This window comes from Musa acuminata, chromosome BXJ3-10 (assembly GCF_036884655.1).
Source record: "Musa acuminata AAA Group cultivar baxijiao chromosome BXJ3-10, Cavendish_Baxijiao_AAA, whole genome shotgun sequence".
In the NCBI taxonomy this organism is placed as follows: Eukaryota; Viridiplantae; Streptophyta; class Magnoliopsida; order Zingiberales; family Musaceae; genus Musa; species Musa acuminata.
Window position 1 is genome coordinate 20,122,783 of NC_088358.1, and position 12,544 is coordinate 20,135,326.

The 12,544-nt window shown below is 36.4% G+C and overlaps 1 protein-coding gene across 1 annotated transcript; it reads right to left on the reverse strand.

Moving 5' to 3' along the window:
• Window positions 1-6,977: 6,977 nt before the first annotated feature.
• LOC135650792 (protein LOWER TEMPERATURE 1-like) lies at window positions 6,978-10,712 on the reverse strand. Its single transcript, XM_065170390.1, has 6 exons — window positions 10,549-10,712; window positions 10,357-10,402; window positions 9,590-9,713; window positions 8,959-9,035; window positions 7,467-7,570; window positions 6,978-7,264 (listed from the first exon to the last, which is right to left on the reverse strand). Exons 1-6 carry the CDS (start codon window positions 10,702-10,704, stop codon window positions 7,229-7,231), a joined length of 543 nt encoding a protein of 180 aa, XP_065026462.1. The 5' UTR covers window positions 10,705-10,712; the 3' UTR covers window positions 6,978-7,228.
• Between the last annotated feature and the right edge of the window lie 1,832 nt (window positions 10,713-12,544).

Sequence of the window (12,544 nt, forward strand, 5' to 3'; positions counted from 1 at the left end):
GGAACACTAGATTGACGCATAGATGGGTAGCTCCAACATTATCACAATATATTGTAGGAGTAAGGGTAGAGCTGACTTCGAGTTCCTTGAGGAGATTTGTAACATAATTGAGTTCAATAGCAGCAGTAGCGATGACATGATATTCAAACGATTGTCTTTTGCTTCTTAGAACTCCAACTGATTGGATTAAACTCAAGAAAGATGATATACCCTGACATGGAGGTGTGGTCATCAAAGTTTCCCGCCCAATCAGCATCAACAAAGGAATGGAGATAAAGTAGAGTGTGTTTACGAAGAAAGGGACCATGATTGAAAGTCCCTTTAAGATACCGCAAAATTCATTTAACCACAAACCAATGCATAACAGAAGGACTCCTCTCTCTACTAGTGCATCACTCATGTGATGGTAGCCCTCCTACAGACTCAACTCAATATCGCCAAGTACTTGGTTCTCACCCGTCCAGATATCTTATTTGTAGTCAATAAACTATCTCAATACATACACTAACTTTCTACTATACATTGGTCTATGATTAAACAAATTTCGCGGTATCTTAAAAGGACCCTCAATCACGATCTCTTTCTTCGTAAACATACTCCACTTTATCTCCATGCTTTTGCTGATGCTGATTGGACGGAAAACTTTGATGATCGCACCTCCACGTCAGGGTATGTCGTCTTTCTTAGGTCTAATCTAATCAGTTGGAGTTCTAAGAAACAAAAGACAATCATGTCATCGCTACCACTACTGCTGAACTTAATTAGGTTACAAATCTCCTCAAGGAACTCGAAGTCAGCTCTACCCCCCTTACTCCTATAATATATTGTGACAATGTTGGAGCTACCTACCTATGCATCAATCCAATGTTCCACTCATGCATGAAACACATTGCTATCGACTTTCACTTTGTGCGAGATCAAGTTGTCGAACGTCAACTTCGTGTCTCTCATGTTCATATGGCTGATCAACTAGCAGACTCACTCACGAAGCCTCTAGCCCACAAACTATATTTGTTGCATCGGTCTAAGATCGATATCCTTGACAGGAGCTCAATCTTGTGGGGGCATGATAATAGAGAGATTTCCTCAACTATATAGCAGATGAGAGATTTCCTCAACTGCATAGCAGATGAGATCTCGCTGCTTAGTTGAGAAAAATCCTCTCTACCATGTATAGAGATTATATGACACTAATTAAGGTGTGATTTTTCTCTCTCTTTACAATTTCACTCTTCATTCTATCACTTTATCAAAGTTTGCAGCGATGATAATAACCAAGAAAGAAGAAGTGGTGGTGGTGCAGATCAGTGTCACCTGAGGTAGGTTGTTGGCAAACGAGGCCTTTGTTGAAGGAGAATGTTAGCTTTGTGCAAGACAGCTACAGATCTTTGTGCAGCAGATCAGCAGTTAGGAATCTGGGCAACGATGCAGTGATGTAGCAAGTGGCGTGGAAAGGTTCCAAATGCTGCTTATCGAGGCGAAGATGGAGCAGGACACTGTGGCTACCCCGATCACCGATTAGAGATAGCGGGAGAGAAATGCAAATATTGTTCAGTAACAACAAAAAGGGATGGTAGGCCTGCACCAAGACAAGGTCCTCTCCAGGACCAAGATGTGACTCCACAGGAGCGTGTCCATAGGAAGATCAAAATGCTGCCATAGGATGCAGTCGGAAGCAATGAAGACGATGTTACCAGAGGCGAGGACAGCGGTGGCGGAAGCGTTGGCAGGGCCCACGCTGGAAGCAATGAGGACGACGACGTTGCCGGAGTGAGAGAGCCAGGAGCTGGTCGATGGTGCCCAACGAGAGGGTTCTGGTGACTAGGTCCATAAAGAGGGCTGCCCGATGGTCCAGTGCGCGAAAGTAGATTAGGTTTCGAGCAAAGGTTCAGTGACGGGGCACTAGCAGAGGTGGAAGGTGGGAGGTGGGTGACTGCAGTGGCTTGAGTTTGTGCACACAACAGCGATCCACACGGTGTTGTGCATAGCGCGGCTGTACGTATATGCGGAGGAGAGCACTAGACCGCTGAGTCCCAGCGTGTAGACTGTTGAGGGCATAGGTGTCCCCTCCTCAAGTTTGCAGACTGTTGTGGCAGATTAGCGAAGACTTCCGCGGTGAGAAAGATAGGACTAGTCGCGGAGTCTCATTTGGGAATGTGGCTGCAGCGACGGTGGCGGTGGTCGCTCACTGGAGGCAGAGGTTCGCACCTCTCTTCTCAGATACCATAATAAAGTGAAGAGTAAAATTATAAAGATAAGGAGAAAGCACACCTTAATTAGTGTCATATATCTATTTCCTCGTGCAGTTGAGAAAACCTCATCTGCTATACAGTTGAGGAAATCTTCATCTGCTATGCAGTTGAGAAAATCTCTCATCTGCTATGCAGTTGAGGAAATCTCTCTGTTATCAAAGAAGATACTCTAAAGATGCTTGAGAGATTCTTCAAAACTCTTTCAAGTTGAGAATGTGAAAAAAATTAGACTTCAATCACTTAGAGCCGATTTTGAAACTTTACAAATCATTAAGCCATAGATTATTTTGGATTATCTTACAAGAGTTTTCATCATTATCAATCAAGTAAGAAGAAATGATGAAAATCAAGAAGATGCTCATGTGTGGTCGAAAAAATTACTTGCATGAGAAGTTCAACCTTATCGTGATCTCTAAAAAAAAAATATTGATAACCTAATAACTATTTAGACCTAATACCTATTGATTATTTTGACAAGCTAAGATTATTTTAGATCTAATAACTATTGATAAGCTAATAGGTTGTTGACAAACACATGAACATTTAGTCAACAAGAAGAATTAGATACGGTGGAACAAGTTCTCTAAACAAAGCTCACTTTACAAGAAAGAAATAAAGGCTCTAAGTGACCATGGGCATAGAAGAGATCATGATTGTGGTGAAAGATATGGCCAAGGAGAAAGAGGAAAAAATAATAATAAAGATCAAAGTTCGAAACAATAAAAAAAACAAAAGATATAAGTGCTAAATTTATAATCATTATAAAATTCGATATTATTATTATAAAATATATGGTCATTATGCCTTAGAATACTATTAACAATCAAGTTGAAAAAAATATTAAATATGTTGAAAGAAAAAAAAAGTTTTATTTTTTTTTTGTTGCCAGCACATAAGAATATATCATTATGCAAGTGGTACTAGGACACCAAATTTAACAATCATATGTATGGCTAAAAAAAAAGAAAAATTCATGGACCTAGTTATTGAATCTTAAATTTTGATGATGAAACTAATTGATAGTGTTTATGATCTTATTTATGTTTTGAGTGATGCATGAAGTTTCGATCAGCGAGAGACAATTAAAGCAGGAAGAATCATGTTGGGCCAGAGTGAAACATGTCAGAAGATTAGATGTCGAGCTGGAAGATCGATCGATATATCGACCAAAGGCCTTGGGTCATGGGTTCAGACATCGGGCCAATAAGAGCGAAAATTATGCCAAGAAAATTGGAGTTGCGGAGGTCAACTGGTTGATTGGGCAATAGGCCGCAAGAGAGGACGATGCGTCAAAAAATCGAACGAGACATCGATGAACCAATGACATGCTAGACAACATTTGATTTAGCTTTATAATAATTGTCTAGATCGAAGTATGTTTTAGGTATAATTGGGTTGGAATTGGGCCAACTCAATTAGGGGTCAATTGGGCCCAAGTTTGGGCTATGTTAGGCCAAGTGAAAGGCCCAAACAGTGACCCAACAGGTGGAACCATCAGTGGCACAGTCTCTAAGACTGTGTTAGGCGGTGGCACCGTCAGTCTGGGTGGTGGTACCGCCCAATGGCAGGGTGTCAGGCGATGGTATCGCCAGACTAAGCGGTGGTATCGCTTAGTGTCATTGCTCCATGCGGTAGTATTACCTAGCACAAGTAGTGGTACTGTCAGTATCCCGAAAATTGGGGATGAGACACTTTTAGGCTCCAAGTTTGAATCCACTTGAGGCCTATAAATACTCTTCTCATCCCTGGTTAACACACATAAGAATTGAGAGCAAAAAAGAGGAAAAACGATGTTGTAATCTTGTGAGAACTCATCTAAAGCTCTAAGTATTAGTGTCGTTTAAGAGATGAGTAAGTGGGGGTGTAAAGGTTCTCTCCTAAACCTGTCAAAAGGAGAATCGAGTGTAAAATAATAGTTGATCTTCGCCTGTTGAAAAAAGATCGGTAGTGGAAGCCAATGGCCTCGAGTGAAGAGGAATCGGGAGTGGATGTAGGTCACGACAACCGAACCACCATAAATCGATTTGCATTTCTATTTAGTTGTCTACCTTTATAACAAACTGTTTTTATTTTTACTTACGAACAAGCATTCAATTTCAAGTTATCTTTCAAGATCAGTTTTAATCATATAAAATATTTTTAAAACTGACGTTTTTATCTACTACACTAATTCACCTCTCTTTTGGTGCCGACTCGATTCCAACACTAGCTTCAATGGATAAATCTATTTTGAAAACTCTTCAAAAGTACTATTCACGTCAAAGATGAAAGTTATTAATTTTTTAAAACATTTATTATATGTCAAAAACTCCTCAAAAGATGGAAGCCATCGATTTCTTTTAATGTTTATTATATGTTGAGTATGAAGATCAATAATATTAATCTTGGATAACTCTTAAAAATGATTATGATATTCATATTAAAAGAACATAATTCTTTTTTAGAATCAACATGAATTATTTAATTTCTCAAGTGAGATATGAAAGATTATATTATTTATCTTAACCATTAACCATGATGGTATAATGTATAAAAACTTGTGTGAAGGACTCCAATAGCTATGACACTTTCATATCTCAACATGCTAACAACTTAGAAGATTGTGCATTGTCTTCCCTATGGACAACATTGAAGTTAAACATATGAAGGGTGTGTTTTTGCCAAACAACCAAGAAAAAGCTTTCCACATGAGAAACTTTAGAATAAAGAAATACTTCAACTTATTTATATCTATGTTTGTGGTCTTATTGCTCTAACATCTTTTGATAAACATCATTGTTTTTTTACTTTTATTGATGATTATGTAATAAAAAAATTAGTTTATTTTTTTTTTAAAGAAAAACCTTTAGCATGTTGAATAAGATTAAAACTTTTGTGGAGAATGAAAATGACTTCAGTATCAAAATTATATGTTATGTGAGTTACTATGTTCTTTCCCACAAAATGATATGATTGAAAGAAAAAAATAAGACAATTCTCAATATGGTGAGAAGCTGACCAAATATATGCCTAAATAATTTTGTACCAAAGTAGTGGCTTATGCTATCTACTTCATACATCCAATTTGGAAAACAAAACTCTACAATAGGCATTAACTAGAAAACCAAGCATCTCACACTTCAAGATCTTTGAGTGCATTGGTTATGCACATGTACTCAATCAAAGAAGAACCAACTTAGAGGTCAAGAGCTCCAAACTCATTTTTATTGAGTATGACGCTAAATAAAAGACCTACAAATTATTTGATCACAACAATTCAAAGATTGTTATAAGTAGAGATTTAGAATTCAATGAAAAATGTGTATAGAATTGAGAGAGCAATATCGAAGAGTTGCATGAAGACGAAAAAAAGCAAATAGAGTTTGAGATTGTTTTACCATCTTTACCACCATCATCATCAATATATCTTCTACTATACAATCATCTCTAGAAGATAGCCTAATAGCTCAAAGAATAAAAAGTTCAAGAGATTTATACGAAGTAACAAATAAGTTACATCTTACTTATCTATCTTCTTGTAGATAGTGAACCACTTCAAAGACAAAATGCTATTAGTGGAAAGTGGGTTTACAAATCAAGAAAAATACACAAGAACAATCTAAGAAGTATAAAACTAGACCGGTGAAAAAATGTTGCAAACAAAAAAATAATTATAATGAGAATAGAGATGTTACACATAATAATAATAATAATAATAATAATAATAATAATAATAATAATAATAATAATAATATTCATGAAGAAAGAAAGAAATTATAAAAATAATGAATGTATAGTGAATTTGATAGGTTACACGTAATGAAAATATACAAACATAATCTTAACAATTGAGATTTTACGTACTCAGCGTTGGTGCTGTCTGTGCTTGCAAAAGATGTTTGAGATGGTTGGAATGGTGGCAACATCAGCATCTTTATCTGGAAGGATATGTTTCAGTAATCAAATCAATGACCTTTTTATCTTACGGTTTGCTCTCCTGTCGACATTCTCGTCTCTGCTGCTTTTCTTGTATAGACGGACGACCTCAGCCCATGCAAGAAAACTGGACTATTGCATATTTTGATTACTTGTTCTTGAAGTTTCATGATATGGCATTAGAGCTTCCATTAGATCCATTAGATCCATTAGATCATCTTGTATTGGGCATGCAACACCATACTTCTTCCCATTGCACAGTGAGAATGGGACGTAGCCTGGAAGAAGAACATTCATCAGTTTTCTTCTCTGGCTCTTTGAAGGTAGGCTGTGTTTTTGTATAAATTTGAAACGCGAATTAGGCCTAATGCAATTGATATTTAATATATTTTTTAAAAAAAATCATGGTTTGCTTGAATACTATTGCATTAGGAATGCTTAGATGCTGATGATGAATTTTTTTTTTACTAAATCATCTAAGTGATAAATCTTATAATCTTAGAGAATTTCATATGATATTTTAAAATAAATTAAAAAATTATATTAACATCCCATAAATAATACCGAGTTCATACGACCTTGGTAGGATTTTCTGTGAACAACTTTGTTCCTCGTCATATGATTCATCTTTCATTAGGCAGAGAAGCCCCCCACCCCAACGGGGCGACGATTCAGCTAGAAAGGGACAATAATGTGATCACTATCACTCGCTAAAGGATCGAGTCGATTCTTTATCAAACACAACTCAGGAGAGCAGATTCTACATCAAGACATCGACCTCAGTCTAAACTAATTAAGCCCGCATCAGACTGAACGCAAAGAAACACAAGTGCATATTGATTACATTAGACAGCTCAATTGTCACAGCCCCTTGCATATTGTTGTCATGCTACTTCTACGCGAGATCAAGTAACAAAGAACAGAACACCAGCAGGGCAGCAAAGAAAATGCACCATCAGCCAAACAGGCATCTTGAAGTGTTTGATGCTCCTGCCGTTGGTCTTGAAGCTGGTACCGCATTTTGGTGCAACATCATTGTAGAAATTTGTTGATTCCTTCTACTATGCTTCGTCTTTCAAGCGTGCGATCAGTTCATCCTGCAACATACAAACGAGTTCCCATACTCTTTTAGTACAGCTGACTGAGAATTATGTGAGTACTTTCGTTTGCCAAAACAGACAAAATGAGATGATCCAAGGACTATACATTAAAAAATCACCGTCTTGCATCTCTACAGGAGCATGCAAGACAATGTGACTAACAAACTTTAATAGGAACACAGCAGCAAATAATCCTTACCTTTTTCCCTTTTGGTGAGAGTCCTCTCTCTTTCAAAAGTGCACGTAATCGCTCTACGGTCATCGTCTGAAGTTTCTTCTCAGATAATTCAGAACTGCAACTGCCTATAAAACCCAAAATTTCTCGGCAGCAAAACAATTTTCCATTTTCATTGTAACAATCAGAAGTTGAATTAGTCGGTTTGATGTTCACATAGTGAGAGTAGTGTCTTTAAATTAAAGGACTAGAAACAATAAGAAAACAAAGTCATAACCAAATACATTAGGAAATATTTAGTTATGAATCACATACTCTATCAAGATTAATGATTGATTAGTTATTGGGAGTGCATAACTTCCCTTCAAGATTTCTACAGAGATGGATAATTCATAGCTATTAAACCTGGAATAGGATGGCTTTGAAGATCCATATAAAAAAAATATAATGCTCCATGTCAATAACCATATATTATGACGGATTGTCATCTTTTCTTGTTTACATGTTGGTAAGACTAGTCAGAAGCTCCTGAAAATTCATATTCTGAAGAACTATTGGAATCATATGATATCTAGGAAAGGTTTCATGAACTGGAATCTTATGTACTGTCTATTTACTAACAATGAAATAACTGGATTGAATTTTAAACAATTGCCACTTGAACTTGTTACTTCACAGCTTGAGCACGCTGTACATATATACAACAGCAAGAATTGTCCGCAAGAATTTCTTTTTTGGTTGGTTGACCCCCTCTTAATGATGTAATCATGTAATACTGGCAGGACATAACTCAATGTGATAGGCCATCTTACCCTTGGCTAGCTTACATATGCAATGATGACATACAGATACCATAACCACCATTGCACCATGTACCAGATAATTAAAAATGATGCAGATTGCAGAGTGCTAATCAGGCAGGCTGTCCCAAGAACTATATTGCTGATTTACATACTCTGCAGTTTGCAATATGGATTAACTTCCACCAATATGTCATGTTGTCGTTCCTATGTATTAATAAATTAAATAGAAATTTTATTTGTTCAATGTGGCGCACATATATGTATATATGTATATACGACTGCTCAGGATAGCATATTCCCATAGCATGGAACTCCAGAACCCTAACAAAATAGGTATAATCAACAAGCCAATTAACTCCATCTATCTGCTAGTTTCTTTATTATTAATTTAAGTAATGTCATTGATTCACTACTACTCGAAGAAAACTTCATCAGCTCTGGCAATGGGAAGGTAAAACAAGAACAGCCTAAAAATATTAGTTTTAAGAAGTTCTTAGGATATTGGTCAGTATTATTATTATTTATTTATTTCACATGTTGATTTGTTATATCAAAGGTAAAAACCATAAAAGAAATATTTTCCTTTTTAGTTTCCAAAATCACAAATGTTTTCAAGTAATTCGCTAGCAAAAGCCATTGAACATAGATGCTTTTCTAACCTAATTAATTTTTCATCCCACATGGTTAAGCAACTAAAAATTGTGGTAGGGTACCTCGATGACTAGTAGAAGCAGAACTAGTCTTCATCTTTTTTGGTGGAGACCTTCTCTCCGAAGTTCTGACAGCAGATCTGGAAAAAAAAAAAAAAAAAACTCTTTGCTAGTTCAATAGACCATAAAACGCACCAATAACAGTTCCATCTATAAAAGACGCAAACAAGTTGACCGAAATTCATTGTGTCCTCTAAGTTCTTTAGAACTTCTAGCAAAGCTGCGAACAGGAATTTACATCTGGAGACTATAACTTACCTTTATTTCCAGCAATCTTTTACAGTTTTACTATAAAAAAAGTCAAGATGTAAACATAGCAAAGAATAGTACAGTCTCATTGCTTATTGGTGTTCGTAAATTTCCAGTATTAGCATGGTATGGCAAATTTTATTTGATGATATTTGGCTTGCAGCACAAACTGAATAAGGTGTCACTCTGATTCATAGGAATCCACAAATAAATGAAAATCTATTGTGCTGGCAAAGTAACTTCAATGAGGATTCTACCAATAAGGTCAACATGTAAGGGGACAAATCTAAAGAAAAGTACCATCTAGCAAAAGAAATGAAGGGGTATGCATGTGTTTCATGTATAAGCATTAATCTGTATCAAAAAATTGTCGAGCAAATAATACCTTTTGACTGTGCTGCTATCTGCGGCAGATTTAGCAATTACATCCTTTGCATCACTCTTTTGTTTGTTAATTTGGAGAGCTCTGATCAATATATTTGTTGAGTTTGTCTTGATTACTTGGCCCTCTAAATAAACAAAAGAAAAAGGGAAAATCTTAGTCATACAACCACCTAAAACTATCAGAAGTCGAAACATGAGAAAACAAGCACGACATGAAGTGGTTGTTCAGCCAAATCAGATGAAATACAATTCCAAATGCAAATTCTATACCTACTCAATACACAATCATAAAATCAACATAATGTGCTTCCAGACAAATGCGATATCAACTTAATTCACGTTCCACCTCTGTTGATATTTTCTTCTGCAATTTTAAAGTTAACAACCTTTACAGATTCAAATGGCCATAAATTGATCTTTCTAAACAGCAAATATAAACATGATTGAACTCCTAATGCATGAAAATGAAGTTACCCTGACCCGAAATAATGAATCAGAAACACACCAGAGAACTGCTCAGCCACTCCCTACGTGTGCATGATGGCAAACATTTGGATTCGAAACCAAATCACAGACTAAACCGATCACGGAACACAAATCATCGCTAGCAAGGTTTCAGTGCACGCCATACGGAAAATAGTTTGTATTCACAGCATTCAAAGAAAATGATATATAGAACACATAGTAGGGCGAAATAAGATCGTGACAGGGGGAAAATTCGAACTTTGAGATACAACCAAGGAAAGAGATGGGGACCAAAAGAATAACCTGGTGGCGCGGTCTCATGATCACACACGTAAACCCGTATGCCACCCTACAAATCGCCCTGAACTCATCAGAAATTACTTACGAACTACTCCGACAAACAAGAAAGGAAGGAAGGAATGAACCCTGGAATGAGAGGGGAAAAAGCAGAAAGGGTTCGGGGGACGGAAGAGGATGAGGAGGAGGAAACAGTACCGGGTTGGAGGAGAGCACAGCGGAGGAGAAGAGGCCGCGGGACGGGAGGCCAGCGAGGTACTTCGAGGCTCCCCTGGCCGTCCGATCTGCGCTGGACGGTTGCGCTGCGGCTCCTTCCGCCAGGGGAGGGGCCGCGAAGCAGTTCTCCGTCTTCATTAGGACTATTGCAAGGCTTCGACGAGAAAGCCCCGTCGATCCATAAAAAAGAGCCAATTGAACCGGCCCACGGTTCACCTCGACCCGGCTTAATCCCTTAGACCGGTTTGCTCTGGATTTTAATTTGGCATATATCCCAAAGTAAATCCTAATTTATATTGGCATCCTTCGAGAAGTCAAATATAATATGAAAATATTAAGAATATCTTAGTTTTCAGGTCGACAAAAAATAAACAAAATATGATTTCATGTTTTATAATTCAGTTATGGATGATATAATAAATAATTTGACAATTAAATATGACTAGTTATAAATTCAGTGTAATTATTTAAAATTTTATCTAGGAATAGATCGTGATGATATTCTGGGCGATGATTAGTGTCGCATATACATTTTTTAATATCAAATATTCTCTCTTAATCCTTTTCATATCCTATCTCAAAATACTAATGTCAAGTCGATCTTCGTATAATATAAAATTTAATATTATATTAAAAAAATTATTAAATCTTGAATTGATTAATATGTTTTTGAAATAATTGATGTTGGAAATACATCGATCAATAACTCGAACCATTAAGAGTAAATTGTCGAAACAAGATAATCAGATATTGTGTCAAGAAAAATATCATGTTGGAAATTGGACATCGAGTCAAAGAATCGATCAGTATGCTGAAAATTAGACTTTGTGAAGTTCGAACATCGTGCCGGAAGGATCAATTATTACGTTAAAAGATTAGATGTCATGAAAAAGTCAACATGCCAATAGATCGGGTGATATATCGAAAGAAAGAACGATGTATCAAAGGCGCAAACGAAGTGCCAAAAGATCGGACGATATATCATATTGATATACAATGTGCTGAAAAGCTTCATAATTGTGTCGAATATGTGATTGGATTGTTAAATTTTGATCGAGATCTTTCTAGGTCAAACTGAGTTGGTATTGGACCAAAACCATGCTAACTTGTCGAGAAAGCCAATGAGCTTGGACCTGGGCCAAACTAGGCCCATTAGAAGGCCAAAACAATGGCCTTAAGTAGGCTTGAGCAATGGAACCACTTGAGTCAGTCGACAAGCATAAATTATGCTTATTAGTGTTGTCGACAATGGTACTGTCTAGGGTGGCGGTGGTACCACCAAAAATTCAAAATTTGTGATAGTGGCACCACCCGAAAGTCTAAAATTACGGCGTTAAAAGTTACGATGCTAGTACCATTAGGTGTAGTACCCACCCATACCCTAAATTTATTGGATATTTAAAATTTTTGACTCTGTTTTTAAGCCTTTGGAGCCTATAAATATCATATATTAAGGCTTAAACAATGTAGCATTAAATTATAAGTTTATGAAGGGTTATAGCTCTCTCTTTGAGCATTGTTTGAGTCTCTTCCTCTTTCTTGAGTTTAGATGTGATTCTATTTTGTATAAGATAAGAGATCTTATAAAAAAGTGAGTATAGAGGTTCTCTATGTTAAAAGGCGAAAAGCTATAACAATGATAATTGATATTCATTTGTTGAAAAGAAGATCGCTAATGAAAACCTAAGTTGTAGACTGTGAAAGATCTTGTAAAAGAGTGAGTATGAAAGTTTTCTCCTAAGCTTGTTAAAAGGAAAAAAATTATAACAAGGATAATTATCTTCACGCTTTGAAAAGAAAATCGATAACGAAAGCTAGTAGCCTTAAACAAAAATGAATCGGGGGAGTAGACATAAATCGGGAAGACCAAATCACTATAAATCAATTTGCATTTCTTCTATTACTTTTGATTTATTGTGATTTACTCATTTACTTTACTCGCATCTCTTACTTACGTTGTTGATTAATCATATTTTCA

Coding starts and splice junctions, on each gene's coding strand:
- LOC135650792 (XM_065170390.1), bottom strand. CDS start 10,704: ATGAAGACGGAGAACTGCTTCGCGGCCCCTCCCCTGGCGGAAGGAGCC. Junction 10,403..10,548: donor CTGTGCTCTCCTCCAACCCG/GTACTGTTTCCT, acceptor GGCGATTTGTAG/GGTGGCATACGGGTTTACGT. Junction 9,714..10,356: donor TCATGAGACCGCGCCACCAG/GTTATTCTTTTG, acceptor TTGTTTATTTAG/AGGGCCAAGTAATCAAGACA.